This window comes from Typha latifolia, chromosome 14 (genome assembly GCF_019914945.1).
Source record: "Typha latifolia isolate L0001 chromosome 14, TyphaL0001v2, whole genome shotgun sequence".
Taxonomy (NCBI): Eukaryota; Viridiplantae; Streptophyta; class Magnoliopsida; order Poales; family Typhaceae; genus Typha; species Typha latifolia.
This window is the reverse complement of record NC_133099.1, coordinates 328,047-351,815: the sequence shown is the minus strand read 5'-3', so window position 1 is coordinate 351,815 and position 23,769 is coordinate 328,047. Positions and strand designations below refer to the sequence as shown.

Below are 23,769 nucleotides of genomic sequence, written 5' to 3'. Positions count from 1 at the left end.
TATAAAACATGGACAGCTTGGTTAGTTTATTTTTATTTTTTAGGAAAGCTTGGTCTGAGTAGCATTTATCTTACCGAGTCTGTGGCTATGTGAAATGACCTCCCTTTATCTTTTATTAGACATTTAGTTCAAAGATAAACAGGTGTAATGGTTATTAGTCGAGGAAAGAGAGATTAGTTTCTCCCAACTATATGAAATGTTCTTACATTAAATTAATTGAAACAGAAATGTCTGAGGAATTACTCTTTTCTTGGCTGATTCTGACTTCAGCTGTTATTGATTATTTCATCAAGAGTGCATGTATGAATACCTCAGATCTCTGTCAACATAAAGAAAAGAAAGAAAAGAAGAAAGAAAAAGGATAGAAAAGCAAAGCAAAGGAGAGAGGAAGAAAAAGTAGAGAAAAGTATATGCGAGCATTACATCTAACTTTATTAATAAATATATACATGTACAACCTCAAAAACATTGTCTTAGATCATACAGCACACTTGAAAAGCTCATAAAACTTTTGCCTTCTTTGTTCTCCTTGCTTCTCTTTTCTCTTCTCCTTTTTCCTGAGTCCCAGAAAGTTGCACAAACTTTGCATGTGGTGTCCAACAAACAAAGTAAGATCTGCAAGGAGTCGCACACCAAGCTTTACTTCTTAGGCCTGACCTCAATTCCCTGGAGAATAAGCCCTCTCTTCCAGTGCCCTCCTTTAATCTCCATCAAGCTCATCTCAACCTCTCCATCCTCCCCCTCTTCATTGTAAAACTCCCCCATCTCCATCTCCATCCACCCATCATCCCTTTTCTGCGGGTATCTCGCATCCCTCATAGCTTCTTGTTCTGCATCTTCAACATGAGGAAGGGTTAGCACACCCCGCCAGTTCAAAAAGCTCCGGAACATGTGTGTGTTCCTGCGCATTTCAGCACTGTCCGGCGCAAGGCATACATCATGGCTGGACACATGAGCCCCCAGCCTCACCATTGTTTTCTGCGGTTTGTAGCTGAAGCTGCGACCTTGCCCGTTCGCTTTGAAGATGAGATAGGCGGCGTAAGTTGTATTCCGAGAGAGCATCTTGCTTTCGATCTTCCCACGGATCTCCAACCAGCAGACATTCAAGAGTTCGGCAACCTCTGTGAACCTAAGAAAGGAGAACTTATTTCTCTCAGGACATACATCATACATACTGTAAGCATCTGAACTGAAGTTAATGCAACTTTCTCAAAGAAATTATATAACCGTTTGCAATATATAAAATTGTAGTAATGCAGTAATCCTGAGCAGCACTAAAGTATAAAGAGAAGTTAAAGTTTCATTTTGGAATTTCAGGGCTGATAAATTGAGAAGCAGTTTCATAATCCAACAAGTGCTTCAAATATTTCAAATATTTACTTTTAGACAATAAATAACCTGGGCCAAAAGAATACCTGAGACAAGTACTAGAAAATTGAATAGCCTTCAAATTGATTTTATTATTTTTTTTAAAAAAAAAATATACTAAGATGGTAGGTAGTATGCTACAATTACGCAAATTAATTATTAGTTAATCTGATGAAGATTTAGCCAAGGAGTTAAGTACCATGCATATTATAGAACTCGAAATACTCTCAAGATATTAGTAACGATTCCCCAAATGAAAGATATTTTAGCACCAAAATGCAAATTTTCTACGACCAATTTGATCAAAGTTTACAGGAAGAAAATCAAGATTTCAATTCCGTTCCAAACCTCTAAAATCCTCAATTACTAATTAGACAAAGGGGATGGAAAAGTGGGATCGAACCTCGAATCTGGAAGAGAAATCCACCTCCAGTATTGTATCGTATCCCCCCAAACAATCGACAATGATCTCGCCGACAGCATGTAGCATTTCCCACCGCTCGATCTTTCCAATGCGAAACTCTGGACGAAGAAAACAATAATTACAACAACAAAGAAACAGAGAAATCGCAAGACAAGTAAAAAAAAAATAAAATAAATAATAAAGTAATTAAAAATACCATCTTGCCTCCATCGAGGAGGAGTGGTAGGTCGCAGAGACGGAAGTAGAGATCCTTCTTGGTGGCGTGCCCTGCCGGCGGATCGATGGCCCGCGGCAGGATCGAGGAGAGATCAGACGGCAAGAAGCGATTCCACACGCCGTCCGAGTCCGCCGCGGAGCGGAAGACGGTGGACACCGCCGCGCACCTGCACGAATCACGAGGGGAGGTCATGGAGATCACGTGCGAGACGCACTCCTCCGGCAACCGGGATACATCGTCGCCGTCGCATTCCATCTCTCTCTAACCGCTTCTATTGCTTCTCTCTTTCTCCTTCTATAACAATAAGAGAGAGACTACCTGACGACTAAAAATAGACTCAGAAAGGCGAGAGAAGATGCTTAGCCACTAAGAAAATGCAATCTAATTTATGAGATCTTTGCATGTAAAAAAACCTTTCTAACATCACTTATTTGCGTATATACCCTCCAAAGTCGATAATGTAAAAATAAATAAATAAATAAATAAATAAATCGGTATAACAATGTCTGTTATCTGATAATGGATATCTTGCAACTCGAGAAGGTGTATAAGAAATTTTTAGACAAAAGCGATTCTGACTAACCGATCTGGAAACTGCCAACTCATTTTTAGTTTCTCTCTTTTTTCTCGCAAAAATATCAACTCATTTAAATTAAAAATGGTGTTATTGAGTTAAAAACTTTCCAGCGTAGCAATTCTTACTGGAGAAAAAAAAGAACAGATTGGACTTCTCTCTCAACACAGGCACACAGACAAACACACACAGGGGAAAATAAAAAGGAAAGAAAAAGAAGCAGAAAAGAAAAGGAGAAGTATAAGCATTACATGTGAACTATATTGACAGTTATAAATAACAACATGGAACAAATGGATGAACACCCTCAAAATTAGTGTCTTAGAAATTCTTATTTGACACTAACAATTCATATACTTTTTCTTTTGTTTCTTTCTTTTCTTGTTGTTCCTGAATCCCAGAAAGTTACAAACTTGGCATGTGGTAGCCAAGCAACAGATTTAAGGTCTGCGAGGAGTCACATAACAAGCTTAATTCTTAGGCCTGACCTCGATTCCCTGGAAAATAAGTCCACTCTTCCAGTGGCCTCCAATCTCCTTCAAGATCATCTCAACCTCTCCATCCTCTCCCTCTTCATTTTAGAAGTCCCCCATCTCCATCTCCATCCACCCGTCATTCCTTCTTTGTGGGTATCTAACATTGATCGTAGTTCTTTCTTCTGCCTCTTCATTGTTGTCGGATGCCTCTTCATTGTTGTCAGATGCCTCTTCGTCGTTGTTGGGCCAAAGGAAGAAATTATGTGAGGAGTTAAAAGCTCCCAACCTCGTCATAGCTCCTTCTTCTGCCTCTTCATCATCAGTGGACGCCTCTTCATTGTTGGGTGCCTCTTCTTCATTGTCGGACATCGCTTCTTTGTTGGGTGCCTCTTCTTCATTGTCAGGCGTCGCTTCTTCATTGTAATCTAGTGCCTCTTTGTCATCGTTGGGGCAAAGGAAAAAATTGTGTGTGGAGTCAAAATCTCCCGACCTCTCTGCTTCTTCATCATCATTGAGTGCCTCTTCTTCGCTGTCGTCGGATGCCTCTTCATCATCGTTGGGCCAAAGGAAGAAATTGCGTGTGGAGTCAAAAGCTCCCAACCTCTCTGCTTCTTCATCATCATTGGGCGCCTCTTCTTCATTGTCATCGGGTGTCTCTTCATCATCATCGGGCGCCTCTTCTTCGTTGTCATCGGGTGTCTCTTCATCATCGTCGGGCACAAGGCAGACAGTGTGTGTGGAGACAAGGGCTCCCAAACTCACCGTTGTCTTCTGCGGTGGGTAGCTGAAGCCATAATTGTTCCTGTTCACTTTAAAGATGAGATAGGCTGCTTAACTCGTATTTTGAGAGAGCAACTTGCTTTCAATCTTCCCACGGATATCCAACCAGCAGACATCTAGAAGTTTGGCAACCTCTGCGAACCTAAGAAAGGAGAACATAGTTCAATCAGGACATTCATCATATATTAGATAAGCATCTGAACTGAAGTTAATCTTACAACTATATCAATGAAGTGATATAGCCTTTTTCAAACTTACAACATTCTTGCAGTGCAGTAACACTAATCAATAGGGGCCACAGGATATAAAGAGAAGTTCAAGTCACATAGGCTGGCTGATCAATTGAAAAGCTCATAATAAATCTACTTCATAAGAGAAAAAGAAAAGAACAACCGATCATCATAATCAAAGAACCGGAAATATTTCAACGTTTCCTCTTAGACAATATATAAAGAGAATACTACTGAGACAATTGACAGAAGCATGGAGATACAAACCATAATCGCTAAATAAACATTAAGATAACAAAGAAAACTACTAAAATAAGAGCTAGTATGTCACAATTAAGCATAAGAAATTATCACCAGGAACGCAATTTGTGATCTCTATTCACATCTTAAACATAGATGAAGTCAAATAACTTGTAAAACAACAGATATTAGCAAATTTTACCACCAAAATGTAATTTTTCTGTTTACCAACTAAAAAAAAACAACAAAGGGAAAAAATTAAGATTCAAAATTGGGAAGATACCTTGAATCTGGATGAGAAATCCACCTCCAATATTGCGGCGCATGCCCCCAAGTAATCGACAGCGATCTCGCCGACAGCATGTAGCATTTCCCACTGCTCAACCTGTCCAATGCGAAACTCTAGACGGCGACAACAACGATTACAACAACAGACAGAGAAATCACAATAATATTAAGGAAAGAAGAAAAAAATACCATCTTGCCGCCATCGACGAGGATGGGGCGGTCGCAGAGAGTGCGGAAGAGGCCCTTCTTGGTGGTGCTCGCCGGCAGTGGATCGACAGCTCGCGATACGATTGAATGGATATCAGGCGGCAGGAATCGACTCCAGACGGCGTCCGAGTCCGCCGCGGCTCGGATGGCGGTGGACACCGCCGAGCACCTGCACGAATCACGAGGCGAGGTCCTCGATATCACTTGCGACACGCACTCCTCCGGTAACCGGTAGATATCGCCACCGCCGATTCCTTCCATTTCTCTCTCTCTAACCACTTCTTCTTCTTCTTCCTCTCCAAGACTCTTAACCAACTTTTTTCTTATAGCGGAGAGAGAGAGAGAGAGGCGACTGCCGAGTGGCGACTGGTGACAGCTTCCTCACTAAGAAATGTTATTCTATTAACGAGAAGCAACCGCATGTAACGACCCCATTTTATAGTCAAGCGGGGATCCGTTAACCCGCTTTTGAGGAATTGTTAATTTACCGTTAAGAATAGAAGGCCGACCTATTTCAAATTTCCCAAGTAGACCATTAATTAATTAATTAATTTTCTTTTTGAGAAAAAGATCATTTGGCTAAATGAGCAATGATTTCATACTAACTGATTAGTTATTAAAATAATTTTTATCCTTTATAAAGGTATATAAGACATGTGACTAGATTAATTGATAAAAAAATTAGAATTTAAGTATTTTCTTTTACTTATTCTTATAACTGTTTCTTTAATAATAAGAGTGTTAACTTCTACTAAGAGAGAAATAAAATACAACTAATTTACCCTTACAATTTAAAAAAATAACCGGTACTTCCAGTTAATCTTATTTAGTATCATTTAATCTCAACCATTCGATTAGGAGAGAGAAATTAATAGTTCTTATTAAATTATTTAGCTAAATCTCTTTTTTTATTGTTGGATTTGAATGGCATGTTTCTGACTTGTTCTTAATGAATATCTTAATAGTACTAGTTGGATATTTCTCCCTCCTTATGTTTAAATATATATATATATATATATATATATATATATCGAGAGGGCAATTCCCTTCTGATCTTCCCAGTGATTTCCAAGGAGCAGACCAGTAGAAGTTCGGCAACCTCTGTGAAACCTAGGAAATTCCTAGGAGAACATATTTCAATCTGGACATTTATCATATATCAGATAAACGTCTAAGCCTTTTCAATTTACAACATTCTTGCATTAAAATAACACTAAGCATCAGTAATTTATACAGAGAAGTTATGGCCACATCTTTTGAATTTTAGGGCTGATCAATTGAAAGGCTTTATAAATTTACGTCCAAACAATAAAAAAAGGACAACCAATTATCATAATCCAAGAATTGGAAGTATTTCAATGTTTCCTCTTAATATAGAGGGATACTGAGACAATTGATAGAAACATAATAATCACTAAATAAACTTCAAGATTAAAAAAAAGAAGAACATTAATAAAAATAAGAGCTAGAATGTTACAATTCACGGAGTTGAAAGATGTGTAACATAGCATTGGAAATAACCCCCAAGGCCCCAACTTGTGATATCTATTCACATCCTAAATATTGATGATAAAAGAATATAGCAGATATTGATATATTTTTACCACCAATATTGATGATAAATAAATTTCTTCCTCAATGATAAGAAATTAGATACATATTTTAATGTTTAGTTTGGCATAAATTAATAATAAGTTTTAGATAAGAAATTGATATTGCCCATATGAGATGTATTAGAACAATATCATACAATCAATAATATTTATATATTCACACAAAAATACTTTCAAAATTTATTATCACGAAATGTACCTTAAAGATAATAAATAGATAACTACATTTGATATTTTTGTGTTTAAAAATGTTATTTTGGTAAGGGCATATTATTTTTATTTTATATTTTAATAATAATATGTATCAGTTTATAGTAAGATACTATTCTTATAATTTATAAAGACACATTCATAAACATGTTATTTATAAACATGCATAATGACTAATTCACGGAAGACGAGATAATATTTTAACAAAAGAAGAGCAACGTCTCTAATGACCCCGTTTGATAGTCAAACCCAGACCCGTTAACCCGCTTGATGAAGAGTTGGTAGCATATCTCACACACTCTCAACTGTCGCATATCATAAAGACATTGTTGTTAGGTTTTGACCAGTTTTGCTCTAGAGAGAGAACTGGCATGTCAACCTTGAACTTTTCTTTATTGTTGGATGTGAATACTTGTGTTTCAAATGGCAATCACTATTTTTGAACTTGGTCTGTCCATCTAAGGATATCTCGGTCTTCTAATTTTTGGAGAACAGCTAATCTGTAATCAATATCCATAGACTATAGTGTAAGTTGGATATACAAACCTCTGCCACCAAGTTTCTGAATTAGTACTCTTGAATCTTAAGTAGATGCACCAATCTGAACTTGGCTCTGGCCTGGCACTTTGACTGCCCCTTGTTTCCTCCACTCTTCTCTGACTCTGTATACCTTGTCCCACATCTCAGCAGCTGCATAAACATTAGAGAGTGCAACAAATGTGTCAGATATCTGTTGCTTTCTCTTTAACATCTTTGTAGCCACCTTGCTCCCAATAACTGCATTCCCGTGCAACCTACATCCACCGAGCAATGCACCTAACACAGAAGCACCCTCACCATTTCCGGTGTCTTTATCTTCCACAGAATGCCTAGCAACATCCTTTACCTCCTCTACCAGTTTCCAGGCTTCCCTGAGCCGTCCTGCTCGTCCTAACATATCTATCATGCACGCATAGTGGTCGCCTTCTGGAATGATATTATACTTCTCCCTCATTAAGTTGAAGTAGTGTATCCCTTGCTCAACCAAACCACAATGGCTACAAGCACTAAGAATAGCTACAAAGGTGACCCTGTTTGGTTCGTATTTCATTCCCATCATCTGCTCTAATGCCTTAATTGCTTGTGATCCTAGTCCATGGGTTGCATAGCCAGTGATCATGGAGGTCCAAGAAACAACATTCTTGTTTACCATTCTATCAAAGATTCTCCTTGCATACTTCAAATTTCCCGATTTTGAGTACATATCAACAAGAGCTGTTTCTACAACCACATCACTTAATCCACCATCATCAAGTATTCTCATAGCCTGAGCATGGATCTGTTTGCCAGCATCCAATGCAGCCAGACAACTACAAGCATAAAGTGATGCCACAAAAGTGAATTCATTTCCTTGTATCGACCCACCTTCTCCATACAATCTTGCAAGCAACCTTAACCCCTCTTGTGGCAAGCCATGTTGTGCATATCCTGAAATCATTGCCGTCCATGAGACGATATTTCTCTCAGGCATATCATCAAAGAAACAACGCGCTTCAACTAATAGACCATCATGAATGAATCCCATAATCATCACATTCCAATGGGAGACATGTTTTTCTTGCAAACGACCAAACAATAATTGAGCTTCACTTATCCCAGAGCATTTGCAGTACATATCAATCAGTGCACCACCAAGAACGACATCGTAAGCACCCAATGCGAATATGAGACCATGTACCTGCCTCCCAAGCCTAAGAAAACCAAGATGGGCACAAGCGGATAAAACGGAAACAAGCACACTAAGATCCTTCTCCACAAGTTCCCGAAGCCCAGCACCAACTTTGCTACATGCAGTCCTAATGGCGTCGCTGTACCTCTCATTAAAGACATAACCTTTGATCATCATAAGTTTAGACACCACACTCCTATATCCGCTCGCCTCCATGGCTCTCTCTGCAAAATTCACATCTCCACATCTGAAATACATATTAGCAACGGCGTTCACAATAGCGGAATCAGCCTCAAGCCCAACAGTCAAAACAAACCCATGAATCTGCAAACCAGATCTCACGTCACCAATCCCTGAGCACGCCGTCAGAGCACTTGCCACTGTGAACTCATCTACCCCAACTCCCAACTGCATACCGAAACATTTCATCCGATAAAACAGCTGTAGAGCAGAGACTCCCATCCCGGCATTTGCATAGCCTGCGATAACGGAGTTCCACGAGAAGACATTTCTGTTAGGCATTTCGTCGAACAGGGTACGAGCGGAGGTCATGTCATCGCATTTGGAGTAGGCGTCGAGGAGAGAGGTGGTGACGACGACGTTGGAGAGGAATCCGCGGCGGAGGACTTGCCCGTGGAGAGATTGGGAGAGGTGGAAGTCGGAGGCGGAGGCGGCGGCGCGGGCGGCGGAGGAGAAGGCGAAGGGGTTTGGGCGAGGCGAGAGGTGGAGGAGCTGGGAGAAGAGAAAGAGGGCGTGGGAACAGTGGCCGGAGCGGGAGTAAGAGGAGAGGAGAGCAGTCCATAGGACTTGGTCGCGGGAAGAGTAGGGGACCTGGGAGAAGAGGCGGTCGGCGTAGGATAGCGGGGGAGGTGAGGGGTGGCTAAAGTAGGCCTGGAGGAGCTGGGTGGCGATTACCGGGTCCCGGTCGATGCCTAGTTTGAGGAGTCGGGCATGGGAATTCATTCATCCGCATGCCACCCACGCTGCTACACGTTTATTAAAGCACCTATACACCATAGTATGTTATAAATATTAGGCTCTGCTCTCTATATATATGCATAAAAATTTATTATGAATTCGACAATAGAAAAAATATATATCAATATTCTTACAAAATTGAACCTAAAATTTATTCGATATATCTAATAATCTAATAACAAAACCTAGACAGTATTATACACGAGAGTTTACGGCCTTTGGCTTAAATATGAGAAATAGAGTTACCCGAGGGAGAATGGAAGAATGCGTGCTTGATGCATTGCCATTTGCCAAGCAAAACAAACCAATAATATTATACAACAAAAAAGAAGAATAAGATTTATCACTCTAAACATATGTTAATCTTTATGCTGGAGTCGGTTAAAACCGTCTCTTTATTGGTTTCGGCAGCTGGGTGGTCACCACACTCGAGCAGCAGTCTGAGATGCAAAGGTTTCATGAAGACTATATCTCTTACATCCCCACCACAATCCAAGAGCAATTTAATGCTTGCATCTTCCTCTGGCTTTCCAACTTCATGATCCCTGTAATCCAGAATCCTCATAGCTAAAGCCTTCTGATCATCGTCCTGTGTCTTCTTTATTTTCAGATAGAGGACTGCAGAAACAACAACCTGCACCCATGGAGAATTTGACGGTGGTCATTAGTTTAATGCAATTCAACTTGAATCAATGCAGGCATACTACAAGCACGAGCATTAGAAAAGACCATGAAAGAAAAGCTGTGAGATGTCATTGCAGATATACTAGGATGCAAGGTAGAAAAAGATTATATCTCTGCATAAACTAGTAGTCCCTTCTTCCCGATTCCAACGACATACACTGATACACAACCTTCTGTTCCATGTACTAATCATAATCATGAAAGGAACTCAGGATAATTGCTATAACCAAGTTGGCCGATGGTTAAAAGCTGAAAGAAGAAAAGAAAACAAAGACAGAGTACACAATAAGATGCTAGATTTTCTTTTGGCCATTTGGAAAAGATTTTTCAATCTTTGTAGAGAAAAAAGAGATGGTGCTTTACTTGATCATGAAAATGGAAACATGCAAGTATCAAATCACCTTCTCAGTACTTTACTATTGTGAGATGAACAAAGTTATCCCATCAAGTTCCAAGTTATCATAAGCAGCGATGGGAATTATACCTCACTTTTTCCAGGACTGATGTTCACAGCACAATCAAAATGCACCCTATTGCTATCTTGGAAGCTTCTATCTGGAAGTGCATCTTCACCTTGAATTTCAGATTCCACCTCAGGTCTTGTAAAAGCAAGATTATCTAACTCATCAAACCACTGCTGTGCGACACCAACCTTACATACCAGAAGAGAAACTTAAAATACTCTTAAGTTCATTCTACTTGGTAAAAAACTAGGAAAGTGAATCAACTCTGAGAAGCTAATACCTTCTCTGTATCTGTGACTGATTCTTCCAATCCAGAAAGCTCAGCAGCAGATCCTCTAGCTTGGCGCCAAATACAACTCTCACCCAAGGGTGAGACAAGTTCAGTACCAACTGGCATATCTACATAAACTCGTATATCACATCGTCCTGTTTCAAAAAAATAAATTGAATTCATATATTTAATAACAGAAGCCTAGTTATACAAATGTATAAGTAGCACCAAAAAAAAAAAAACAGGGTCTTTTGGCCCAATTAATTATGACCAGCACAATAAATCCTTTTTCTCCAATCAGTACTATCTTGGAAGATGTCATTTTTCCACATACAAAAAGAAAAAAGCTTTCATGTCTTCTTAATTCTTATTGTTTAAAACCACATCATTTTGTTCTTCCTCTCCCTTGTGGCACCTTTCACCAGAAGTGAATCCACATCTCCTTATTAGTCCACTACATGATCTCCATTAAACATGTTCAAACAATCTTAGACAATTTCTCACATGACTGCCAGTCAGTGTTATGCATGAACATGCTTAATATTTCTTAGTTTGTGGGTCATGCTGTCGCAAACTCTTTGTTAATTTAAGTGGCATTGATTAAACAGAAAAGCAATAACGTTACACTTTAACAATCTTGGCTAAATTCTACGAACAACGTCTCGCTCCTATACTGTAATTGCAGGATCATGTTCCACTGACATGTGATGAAGTGCAATGTACATGGCACATTTGAATGATGAGTGAACTAGGGTGTTATCAAGTACCAGGAAGCACATTTACGTTATGAATATGCTCTCTCCCAGGTCTAGTTGAATATCCACTGCAAAAGCATAGAAGAAGTCAACAAATTAGATTTCTAAAGTGACAAATCTCATGTTCAATACTGAAGAACTTGTAGAACTGAAAATGTCTTCAACATGGATGCCTTAATGTAGAACTTCACAAAACTGAGAACAGAGAATAAGAAACCATCTTACCTGTCACAAACTCTCTCGAGAGGGAAAACCAACCAATATGGTAAACCAAGAACACCAAAGTTCGAAAAGTGAATGCATGAGATGTCCTTGGACTCCCTATCAAATTTTAGAACTCTTTGACCCGCTTGATAAGAGGAAAATGAAATAGAAAGTAAGAATTAGTAAATATAATCTAAGTACCAAAATACTAAACCTACATAGCAGTTAGCAGACAACCTGAATCACAGAATATGGAATAATTATCAAAGCTTGCAATTGACGACAGATGACCAGCATAAGGAATCCCCTCTAGAGAAAGGGGCTGCTCATGTGCCCCTGATGACCAATTCTCGTATATACCTTTCAGTAGAGACACTCTCTCCATCATCGTTCTCTCACATAACTCGATAACACCTGGGATACCTTTGCAGGATTGAGATTCTTTAGTTATAGTGTTACCAAATAAATATGACAGAAGAATGGGTCATTAAATACAGACCTCTTAAAACTTTCCTTTTCTCACCAGTTGCCATGCTTATGATCCATGATGTTTCAAAACTGCAGAATCAAGAAATTCAGTCAAAGATCACAAAGTAGAAACCAAAAGTTTGGTCGATAATTTCCCAAAATGACTCTAGACATCTTTCAGGCAAGGTCCAAGTTCTTTTGTGTAAAAATTGTTGTCTATAAATTTATTCATGAAATCAGAGTAATATATCTTGGCATGAAGCTATACAAGCTGGTCACACTGATGTTCATGAAACATGCTACAAGGTTTTTCCTTCTAGCACTGACGTTGTGCATTTTGCTGTTGTACAGATTGAATAATCAGTGGCAATGAGTTCTTACTACAATTCCTGTTTTAGAACTTTTTGGGAATGTTATAGTGACAGGAAAGGATAACAATATATCATCTCCTCACAGACATAGTCAATAAACTTTACAAGGGACTAACCTAAAGATTCTTAAATGTGTAAGAAATCATTCTAGTATATCTTTGACCAAAAATTTCATTGTTGTGAGTAATAGGAAAACCATTAACGAGATATGATATAACATTCTAAATAAATGCCCTTGTATCTGCACATTGCAAAGACTTGTTCACAAAGAATCATATGAGGAGAGTATACTTGTTTGGGAAGACCAGAATACTCTTAAATATGTAAAATGCATCAAGAAAAGGGGATAATAAGACAATTATTTGTCTCTACATAAGAAGGGATAAAAAAGAAAGGCAGTGCAAGCATACATACTTGCGGTTTATAATTAACAAGTCATCATCCTCAATCTTTATCAAATGCCATGGAAATGTCATCCTATCAGCAACAATTTCCTGAGATTTAGGAGCTACTTCTTTTGCCAGTCCAAGCTTATCCAAGATCCTGCTCCATATACCACTAGTTTTTTGAATAGTAACAGGGTAAACTGTCTCTAACACCCTCTTTTCCAAATCAGCTCTTCTAATTGCATGATTCTAAGCAAATAACAAAGGAACAATAATAAGTAACAGTAAAGTCAAAGAATAAAGATAGCATGCTTTATTTTATACCTCATAATCCACAAAATACAGACTATCTTCTGCAGCACAATAATATGATGCAGCAGGACGCGATAGTTTGGCAAATTCAAATTCACCATCCTCAAAACCTGGGGAAGAACCGATCTGCAAAAACAGAGGGAGCTCCTCGTAACTCATCATATCTGATAGCAGTTATTGCATAATGATTATAAGAATCGACTGTTTAACAGAAAAAATTAACAGCGCCAGACCTTACATTCATGATCAAGTACCTAAACTGACATGCTATTTAATTGTTGTATGCCTTTCAATAAATATTTATGTTTGTAGTGCTACAATTTACAAAAGTTTTGTACTAATAATTAAAAGGATACCAACATCAAACAAGTAGCCAAATAACACTTTAATAGCAACTTCAAGTACTTTAACAATGTCACCATTGATGAAAATTTCATTTTAACAATACAAAAACATCATAACAAGAAATCCATTTCTAAAATGGTAAGTAATATCACACTTACAAAATCTACAATCTTGCCAGAGCCGTCTGATATGATGATCCGGTGATGGTTAGAGTCAGAGATGAATAGGCGGTTTCCCTTTTCATCTACAGATATACATCCTGGATTGGTGGAAATGTGGGATAGTAGATTATGTCAGTTCTCACCATTAACATCTATCTGTTCTCATTCTAGAGTTCATTATGTTGCTTCTACAACTAAAACCAAATTATACATTCTTTTTTTTTTCACAAGAATGATAGTAAGATTGGAACCAAATGGCATAATAACCACTAAGTTACATAAAGGAAGATGATGACTGCCTCAGAAATGATCAAATGAAGACCATCTAGAATTACACTATTCAAATGGGCCCAAATACCTGGATGGCAAAGAAATAAATTTCTGAAAGAACCGACATATGGTTCCTTAATAGCCTGATGGTGCCTCTGCCAACCAACTTTTGAATCTTCAGCAGTAGCAGAACTGTTTGTTCCAAACGCCTCAAAGCTCTCGATGACTGCATCCAAAGGTGACTTTAAGCTAATTAAAAAGCAATTATTTTGAGATTTACAGACTCAACATGACGAAGAACAATTGACTTTGTTGTCTGGTACAGAAGCAACAACAGAGTCCAAAAAACAGAGCCTCAAACCCCCAAACTTTAAATTTAGCAGCATAACTTTTACATTGCAAAATAAAATGATAGAATTATTTTGTGTGTGCATGTGCATGTATTTGGGTTGACCTTTTACTATGATCTCAGGCTCCTCATCGCACTTTAAACAGAGGAAATGATCAGAAGAACCTTCAAACAGCAAATAGCATGGATCATTTGTCATCTGAAGAATCAAAAAGAAAAATATTAAAAAATAACTGAGAACCATAGATATAAACAGTCAATTTAGATAGGAAAATGATTAAGCACTTCCTCTCTAGCATATATATAATATCCTATTTTAAGATCACTGTGCAGGCATAACTTGTAACTGATCACAGTCCTTCTATTACTCTAAGAGTCCTTCAAGTAAATGCATCCTCCTAATTTCTGAAAGAAGTACCAATCATAAGAGAGGTGGCTTACGTTCATAAAATTTTCTTCTGATACTAAGATAGGATATGTAATGTACTCCTTCATGACGGTCTGATTAATCCAAGAGTGAGTAGCAACTGAATTAACTGAACTTCCGCATTGTAAAGCAAAAACATTAAGCTTTGGATACCTGCAATAAAAGAAATTGATCAGAATAATGTCCTCACATATCAAGAATATCTTAATCTCAAAGGTGAGCTTAAACACAACTACCTCTGCTGAAGCAACTTCACTCTTTCAAACATAATTGAAAGTTCATGGAAACTACTAGAATCTTCAACAGATTTATACAAAAGCACTAAGAACATTCCATCTTGATTGAAAGGCTTCACACAGCCATTGACATTGTTCAGCCAACGATGATTTTGTCCTGCATCAAAATGCTAAAATAATGATAAAGTCCTTGAAGAACCAAATCTTCATGCATCACTTTGTCATGCATGAAGATTGTTGCATCTACTGCATACATGAGCGTAACTGACACAAGCTTCTTAATAATATGTAGAAATGCAATTGAAGAAAATGAAAGTTTGTGATGAGAGGAAGATAATCTCGTCGCTATAGTTGTTGTTACGGAAAGAATGGTGGCCAAAACAGACCGCCAATGATGGAAGTCACAGAAGAATGACCAGTAAGAAGCAATTCCAGCTATTAAAGCATGATTTAGTTACCTTCAAGCTCATCAAATGTGGATTTGATGAAGGTCAAGACTTTAGCCTGTGAAGCCAAAAAATTATTTGTTTCTTCTGTCACGGTTGTTGAGCTCCTGAAAGCAGCTGCTACTTATAACCCGACAGAAGAATAAATTCTCAAAAATTCTACACCAAAGCATATATAGCTGCCCAAGAGTAAAACCATTCAAGGAAACATCTTTCCATTACCTGCGGACGTGATCCATCATCACCAGATGTCTCTCTTCTGGTCTCAGCCATGGACGTAACAAAGATGTCGGTATATTATTCTGAATCTTCCTCCTTGATATTGAATCTGATGAGCAACATATATGAGTACTAAATGTGGCATGATCAGACCAAAATATGGATTCAATGTGCCAGACGAGGTGGCGAAACCAACATAGATACAAGAAATCTAACTCCCCAAACGGACTGGAGATCAAACAAATACCTGAATAAAAGAATCGCAAAAGAACCCTAGAAGCACCTCTGAGACGAAACAATCTGCAAGCCATGGAGATGAAACCCTAATTCCACAAAGAAGAGGAAGCAGAAGCTAGAGAGAGAGAGTAATAGAGCGGGGCGGCGAGGCGGAGGCGGAGGCGGGGAGTTTGCACTTGCCCGGGAAAAAAACCTAGGCGTTTAACGAAAGCTAAAGCTAAAATATCGGATCGGGTTCGGATGATGAACCCGCGTACCCGTACCGGCCCAACGTCCAGTATTGAACTTTTTTCATATAAGCTCCTCCTTTTTGTATCATTCCCGCTTCAAACCCTTTCCTTTGGTTTAAAGTTTGTTGTTCCCTTTTTCCTTTATTTTTCTTCTCCAACCTATTGCTAGATCTTCGACTGGCGTACTTGGCGGATCATGATTGGCTGCTAAATTATGGCAATAAGAGGAGTGATTGACCAAACTACCCTTGTGGAATTAGCGTTTTGATTAGTTCGGCATTTTTATTTAACACTAAAACGCTGAATATTTAAGTATTTTATTTGTAAGAATCTACTCTTAAGTTAATTTTCTTACTTTTTATATAAAAATATTTTTATCTTAATAGTAAAATGCTTATGAGTTCAGTAATTTTTTTAATAAAATAGATCAATGTTGATAATAAGTTTAAAGAGCATAAATAAAATATGACTAATTTAATCAAAAACTCTAAATAAGAGAAGTAGACCTTTATTGTGAACAATATATTATCAAAATTTTCTAAATCAATTACCTTCTACCACTGAAGTATTTACAAAGCTGAGCTTGAAATCTTGAATGCTTATAAAATAAAATAAAAAAATCTTTAATGCACCAGTATCTTGTTTTCTAATGAGAAAGTTATACAGTAGGTATCTATTTTACTGACTGTTTAATAGGAATAAAAAAAAATGGTACAGCTACCAAGATTTAATTACCCTATGAACACATGGATGCTTCATCATAGTTTTCAAGAAAATCCTAAACTTTCTTTATGAATCACAACTCACTTCCTGGCTAAATTTTCATGTCATAGCTACAGAAAACTTGTGACAAGCCTTGGATCCTATCTCCCAAGTAGATAAGCATCACCATGTTAGTCCTCTCTGAGACTAGGGCCCTTAAACTGACCTTTTTCTGGGGCACATTTAGCTTATGATTCAAGTAATATCATGGCAAACTGCTACATTTCTGATACTTTTTTCTTCTAAACTTCCAAGGCTGAAGACCTCAGAGAGATCTAAATAAGAGTTCAGTTTTCACATGCCTTCACTCAAAAGGAAGAAGAGAAGTTGGATGGATTGCAATTTATATGATAAAGATCTGAATACTCTGTGAACATACATAGCTGCAAGTGGATGATTCAGACAGTTCCAAGTTCCAAATGCTCAAAATTAACTATTCCTTTAAGATGGCAATAAGAACAACAACACTTCATTCTTCCACATAAATGCCTTCTTCAGAGGCTCTCTTTTACTGAAACGAAAAAGAAAAAATAAATAGAAGTTGACATTCTATATTTACATTTTGAGTGACAAAGTGGTGATGACCACTACACCAACAAATCAAAAGTGACCCCCACAAAAAAAAAATTGTTCCAGAATGTTGTTGATCATGATAGAACAATAAAACTACTACCTATTTGAGACTGGATTTGGGCCACTGGGGACTTCATGCTTGCTTGTATTGAACTGAGAACTCAAGTTGGAGCTCTTTGGATGCAACTCCATGGATTGAGATGTGGAAGGAGGAGTAGTTGTTGTTGTAGACATCCTTTGCTGGTCTTCTGGATGAGCCAATGGGAGTAACAAGACGAGGCAAAGAAGAACACCAAACACCAGTGCATTAGGTTTACATCTCCATTGCCATTGATCTCTAGCCATGCAAGCTTCAATGCCCATGAACCACTTGAACCAAAAAAACATTAACTTGAGGAGCATATGAGTACATAATAGATGAGGAGATGTAGATGGCCAAAACTTTGGACTGTGAGTCTAGAAAAAGCATGACAAGGAGACATTTTAACAGGGATAGAGAAAGTTACATGATTACCCTTCTCTATCAACTTTTTTGAATATGGATGGGTTGTTAAGGCTCATTAATGCATCTTCCATTAAATGTGGAAGGGTTGAATGATATCAACTTTTCAGAGCCATGATCATAAATGATGGTATACTTTATTTAGGAAAAAATTATGGCAAGTTTAGGAAGGTTGAGGGAGATCAAGATTGATAACATGATAGATTAATTGTCAGTGACTTTATGGGCTTTGGAGTTGTGGGGGAAGGGAACCCTACAAGCAAAAGATGATAGAGAAGGTTAAGCAATCTTTTTCCCCTAATACACAAAAGCAAGGAATCCTATTCCAAGAGCTTCTATATCACATATCTGTCAGACTCCAGATGTTGTCTCCAAATTGGGATGCAAAAGAAGCATCCTCACCTTGGCCTCTGCCAAATCTCATGCAAGGGTAAAGAGACACACTATGGATTACAAAAACATTGTTAGATATATTATCTTTAATTAACAGCACTAATAATGAGAAAGATGGCATTTTGTTTGATATGGATCAGCTGATCAGTAGATCACCTTGGCATTGATTGACCTATGACTGCTTCAGTAGACCTGCAACTCTGCAAGCCACATTATATCTTGGATAGAAAACAATGAGCCCGAAGCTTTTGGCTTTCTCAAGGGAATCATAGAGGGCTCATTCTTTAATATGGAATGTGAAGTCACATCTAAGTAAATGTAGCAGATTTGATATGATACATAAATTCTCAGAATACATAAGAGAAGATGAGTGGGAGAGTGGATTCTTGTGATGGCAATGAGTGTGAATTAGACTTTTTAGTAGGTTATAAGAATCCAAAACCAAACTGGTCAAATAAGCATCTCAAGATCAAGAGGCTTTTGCAGAAAGAGATGGGCAGTGAGGATCATGAATTTAGTGCTACTTTTGAGGCAATGATATGGGTAAATGCTTTTGCTTTGGATCGTTGCTAGGTGATGAAATGAATATTATTATCATATATATTGCAATTACTTTATAACATTATAATTACTACTAAACAGCAAATGAGTCTACTGAACTATGTTCTTTTTTATCAATCCAGTGCTGGATCTGGATCTGCTCCTTTCTCGATTTTTTTTTTTTTTTTTTTTTTTGACTGGCATATCGGATCCGGATCTAAACTAGATTACGGTCCTTAATGTATGCATAGGATCCGAATCGTACAAATGTCAGCTCCGCAAACAAGTCGCATGCGGACATTGACCAACAACCGTCCGATTCTTTCCCCAACTCATCTTTACCGCAAGATCGTAAGGTCGTTTTGTTTAGATATTTATCTCCGGGCAGGGACGCACGTTTTCTGTCACGGTCCTCGCGGATAATTATAATTTCTTGAGCAATGATCCATACTAACTAATTAGTTATTGAAAATAATTTTAATCATTTATTAAATTAAAGGGTATATAAGGTATTTTATATATGTGACTAGATTAATTAATATAAAAATTAGAATTTAAGTATTTTCTTATTGCTTATTTTTATAACTATTTTCTTAGTAATAGGAGTGTCAATTTTTACTAATTTATTATTATTTTTATTTTTTATAAAAAAATGGATAGTTAAGAGAGAAATAAAAATGACTAATTTATCTTTATAATTTAGAAAAGTGATCGATATGACCGATACTTTTGATTAATAATATTTAGTATCATTTAATCTCAATTTCGATTAGAAGAGAGAAACCCTTGGACCAATAAAAAAAAAGCAAAGAAAAAAATATATCGTAATTTAACGTCGTCTTCGACCTCTTTCCTAGATGGCTTTCTTCTCGTAGCCCTAGACCTTTCGTCCACCCATAATTCCGATCCAGGAAAAGCCTAGAGTCCCACGGTAACCTAAAGATCGCTGCTTTTACGATCTCCTCCGCCATGGTCACTCGCTCCCCGTTGCAGTTCCTTTTACTGCTGTTGGTTTCCTTCGTCTGCTTGAAAGCTAGGGTTTGTTCCGTCTCTCTTTGTCTCGCAATCAAAATCGATTCTTTGGTTGGTTTACTGTTTTCCCCCCACTAATAGGATTCGTGGAGTCGTTATTAGATCTTACTCGTCTTTGCGAAATCTAATGTGATTTCTTCTTCGTGCAGGCCGAGAGCAGCCGTTCTGTCGTGTTTATCGATGGATCTTCTAATAATTATATCCGGGATCAGAATCCGGATGGTGCAGAGGTAAATGCTGGATTGTCGTTTCCATTAGCTCGAATTTCGTTTCGTTTGCACGCTAGATCGAGAAATATGCGTTTTTTTCCATAAATTGTAGTGGTTCTCTGGATCTGTTTATTGAATCTACTCATTTTAGTTGAAGCCCTTTACACGACTAGACATTAGAGCTTCTAATTACTAAACTTGTCAGTATGGTGGATTTTAGAATGGAATTTAATGTTTTAGATAATATGCCTGCAAATATTGGGGTACTGTTATTTAATAAGCAAGCAGCAGCGTGTTCCATATTTGTAAATCTTAAGTCACAATTTGACCAATGTTTTAAAGAAATATGGTAGTTCATTTGATATTTTTCCTACATAATTGGGTTCTGTAAAAAGTGCATTTCTTGTTTTTGGCTTTTTGCCGAAGGCTTTTCTTGTTCCCTTTGTTACCATCTACAAACTAGAATCCATTGAGACTTTTTGATTCACCCTCATTATGGCACCCGTAAGATGCAGATCTGCCTTTACATTCGACAACATACATTGAAGGATTAATCGGAAAACTTATTGTTTTGTTCCAGACCAGTTCGATGCTGTTAGATGAAGTTGCTGCAGCGGCATCAGTCTTACTTGGTTTTGCACCACCTTCTTCTCTTGCAGCCGATTCTTCATCAAAGGTGTTTGCTATCCCAAATCTTTGCTTAAGTAGTCATATCATTATATTCATTACTTCTATCTGATGGTTTGGTGTCATGTGAATAACAGTTAAATGAGGTTCTTCTTGCAAATCCTTTTGATAGGCCCCATGCTGTTTTTCTGCTAGAAGTTAATGGAATTGATGGTATGCTAAATTTCAGAGTGATTCATAACAAGTTACCTTGGTTCTTCATATTTTTATGTCTTATAATTCTTTCTTAGGTGCAGATCCATTGCTATCTATGGACAACTCAAAATTGACTGGCAGCATATTCAAGAGCAGGGTTCTCGGTCCAAGTAAAGCAGCATTAGAACTTCCAGGTAGGTGATATCTACTCTGGTGCTTCTGGGGTACAAGCACCATATGTTATAATCTGTTTTGTTTTCTTTTTAATTTATCTTCGATAATAAGTTGATATACAACAACTTTTGTTTTTCATTTGCAGGTGAGGACGAGGTTTCTGTTGTTCACCTAGATGAATCTGTAGCTGCTGAATGTAATGCCGCTTGTCTTGATAAGGAACTCGCCAATATTGTAAGCTCATTGTTTTATCATGATAAGTTTGTAACTTGTTGGGCATATTGGTGTCCCATATAACTAACCTGAATTCTGATGAGCTTGATTGCAGGCAGACTGGTTAGGTGGATCATATGTTGGGAGTCTAGAGTCAGTGGATGGGATGTTGACCCTTCCCTTGGCCAGTGGCAAAGCTCTTAATTTGCATGTTGAAAAGGTCCATCCTTCTCTGCCTCTCTCCCTATATGTTGTGTCTGCACATACACACCCATTACATACATACATACATGAAAATGATTGTACATCTGTGTCTGTCTATATGTATATTGTAACACTTTGTTGACTAAAGGAATCATGGATCTGCCAAACCTTACTATTCTACTCACCATGGAATATTCTGAAATAAAACTTAGTTGGTTCTGAATGCCATAACTATGGACCAGAATGGACTAATTGTTTTCTCGGCGGAGAGTCTTGCCATGCAACTCTTGTACTAGCATTGCATTTTCTAATGTACTGAAATCACATAAACTAAGTTTACCCTTCTTGTCCTGACAATTTATTTTGTGAGGGTACCTAGAACGAAATATTCTTAAGGCTGTGATTATCATGTGGTCAATTGGATCAGTTGGCACGTGTACTGGTTGTGCAATAGTAGATTGTGACTTGCATCACTGAAATGTCAACATCTCCTCCATTTGTCAATTTCTGACAACTGACATTAAGAATTTACATGGGTAACAGGAGGCACAATTACAATTTGCATCTGGTCTTATCTCCTTATTTAAAAGTGTTAAAAGAGGAGTAGAAGTTCATGAAGATTTTGCTGGAAGCATTGTGAGCCCTTCAGAGTTGATTATAAGTCATTTCACGGGCATCAAGGTAATACCATTTTTCTTGAACACCATTTAGTTGGAAGTTAAATTGGCATTTTACTTTTTGTTGTGATGAGACCTCGTGCATAGATTTTGTTTTCTTTGACTGCTACAATTCTTCATTTTAACGTCGATTGACGAAAATTTGACAACAAAGCTATTAGAAAGCTGAAGTTCCATCTGTCATACTTCTTTTATACAGAATGCTATTTTGTTTAGTGAGACGAATGTATAAGTTGCATGTGTTACAGACTTACAGTTTTGTGCTCGAGCTGTCTTCGTGCTTTACATGTTAGTTAAACCTGATGGAGGCATTTGTGCAATCTGTATTTCAACTGTACATCTTGCATAATATAAACATGATGCATCTTCTATCATTAACATATTCTATTGTTTGCAATCAGTAAAGGCTAATTATCCTGCTATTGTTCTTTTTTTCCATGTGGTACTAATCTGATTGATCTAATCTAGATTCTGCAAGAGGAATATGGTCCAGGGGACATTGTCCAGCAGGCAATGGAAGTTTTCCAGACAGCACTTACCAAGTCATTAGATCTATTATACAACTCACATGAAGGTCAGTGCTTATTTTTAACCTTGTCATGTCAGAGCTAGCTTCTAGAATATCTTTTTCTTCTAGTGATCTTCATACTGGATTCTGTTTTTTGTGATGCTTTATTGCTTCTGCTTCTTGCATTGATGATCTTTTACTATGTTAGGGAAAATTGTTGGAGTTGTAATATCCAAGAAGGAGCCTACTCCACACTCTGGAGGTATGATTGATGTGACATTTCCAACTCGGGTTTCGCGGTTCTTAGAAGAAGGAACCCAAGCTGGTTTTCCAATCCACACTCTAGAGGTGCTATTGGTCAGAAGGAGTTTGGCCTGGATTACAGGAATTATCCTTCTTGTCTCAACTCTCATTGGGGTGAGGACCATTACTCATGGCTTTCAATAAAATTAGTTACATTATAAATTAAATTTCAACCTAGAGATATTTGTGCCTGCCCATCACTATTATCTGGGTTGCTGATGTATATTTTGATCGCGCAGGTCTTCTTACTTGTCAACATGCCACTTACAAGAGACACTCTTCTCTATTCGAATGTCAAGCTGGATTGATTTCAGAAAAAAGAACCGAGTCTTAAAAGCAAATAGAGAAAGATTTTGAACTATGTCATGAGGTTTCCTGTAGTCATGCTCTCTGTTGGTCCCTAGCAACAAGTTATTACACCAAGTCGTAGTTCCTCCATATTTATCTCTTACTCAATGCACCAATGAGTTTGCTGCTCTGTGGATCAGTCCTCTCTGTATGTACAACTGGATTTTTTTATACTGGCTATCCTGGAGGAAGGATAGGAAATTTTAAACTTGCAAAATAAGTTCGAACTGTGAAGTACTAGTTGAACATGAATGTATCTGAAATTTGTTTGGTGGTCATTGCAAAAATATTTCTTGACGTTATCTTCCAATGATTGCAATAAAAATTGTGTGGTTGTTCTGCTCATGGATTAGTAGTCTGA

General features: G+C 37.7%; 3 protein-coding genes and 1 pseudogene across 8 annotated transcripts; 1 reads left to right on the top strand and 3 right to left on the bottom strand.

The window, feature by feature from the left end:
- Positions 1 to 411: 411 nt before the first annotated feature.
- On the bottom strand, positions 412 to 5,418 carry LOC140801087 (uncharacterized; annotated as a pseudogene).
- A 1,792-nt stretch (positions 5,419 to 7,210) lies between these two features.
- LOC140801086 (pentatricopeptide repeat-containing protein At2g13600-like) lies at positions 7,211 to 9,298 on the bottom strand. Its single transcript, XM_073156087.1, has one exon. It carries the CDS (start codon positions 9,296 to 9,298, stop codon positions 7,211 to 7,213), a length of 2,088 nt encoding a protein of 695 aa, XP_073012188.1.
- A 113-nt stretch (positions 9,299 to 9,411) lies between these two features.
- On the bottom strand, positions 9,412 to 16,100 carry LOC140800798 (uncharacterized). Of its 5 annotated transcripts, none has more exons than XM_073155657.1 (17): positions 15,929 to 16,100; positions 15,685 to 15,790; positions 15,475 to 15,569; positions 15,017 to 15,173; positions 14,795 to 14,933; positions 14,459 to 14,552; positions 14,093 to 14,230; positions 13,732 to 13,832; positions 13,241 to 13,354; positions 12,945 to 13,165; positions 12,191 to 12,249; positions 11,929 to 12,114; positions 11,713 to 11,836; positions 11,500 to 11,555; positions 10,742 to 10,887; positions 10,482 to 10,649; positions 9,412 to 9,947 (listed from the first exon to the last, which is right to left on the bottom strand). In XM_073155657.1, the coding sequence occupies exons 1-17, from the start codon at positions 15,990 to 15,992 to the stop codon at positions 9,657 to 9,659; spliced, it is 2,259 nt and encodes a 752-aa protein (XP_073011758.1). In that variant the 5' UTR covers positions 15,993 to 16,100; the 3' UTR covers positions 9,412 to 9,656. The 5 variants fall into 5 exon arrangements, with proteins under 5 accessions (XP_073011758.1, XP_073011759.1, XP_073011761.1 ...); XM_073155658.1 differs by having other exon boundaries at positions 11,929 to 12,105; XM_073155660.1 differs by having other exon boundaries at positions 15,017 to 15,186; positions 15,475 to 15,579; positions 15,929 to 15,943.
- A 3,625-nt stretch (positions 16,101 to 19,725) lies between these two features.
- Positions 19,726 to 23,753, top strand: LOC140801486 (uncharacterized). 2 transcript variants are annotated; one of them, XM_073156642.1, is made up of 11 exons: positions 19,726 to 19,956; positions 20,100 to 20,180; positions 20,740 to 20,835; positions 20,924 to 20,999; positions 21,077 to 21,175; positions 21,301 to 21,389; positions 21,484 to 21,588; positions 22,116 to 22,253; positions 22,718 to 22,823; positions 22,966 to 23,174; positions 23,300 to 23,753. In XM_073156642.1, the coding sequence occupies exons 1-11, from the start codon at positions 19,888 to 19,890 to the stop codon at positions 23,366 to 23,368; spliced, it is 1,137 nt and encodes a 378-aa protein (XP_073012743.1). In that variant the 5' UTR covers positions 19,726 to 19,887; the 3' UTR covers positions 23,369 to 23,753. The 2 variants fall into 2 exon arrangements, with proteins under 2 accessions (XP_073012743.1, XP_073012744.1); XM_073156643.1 differs by having other exon boundaries at positions 19,727 to 19,956; positions 21,083 to 21,175.
- Positions 23,754 to 23,769: the final 16 nt, after the last annotated feature.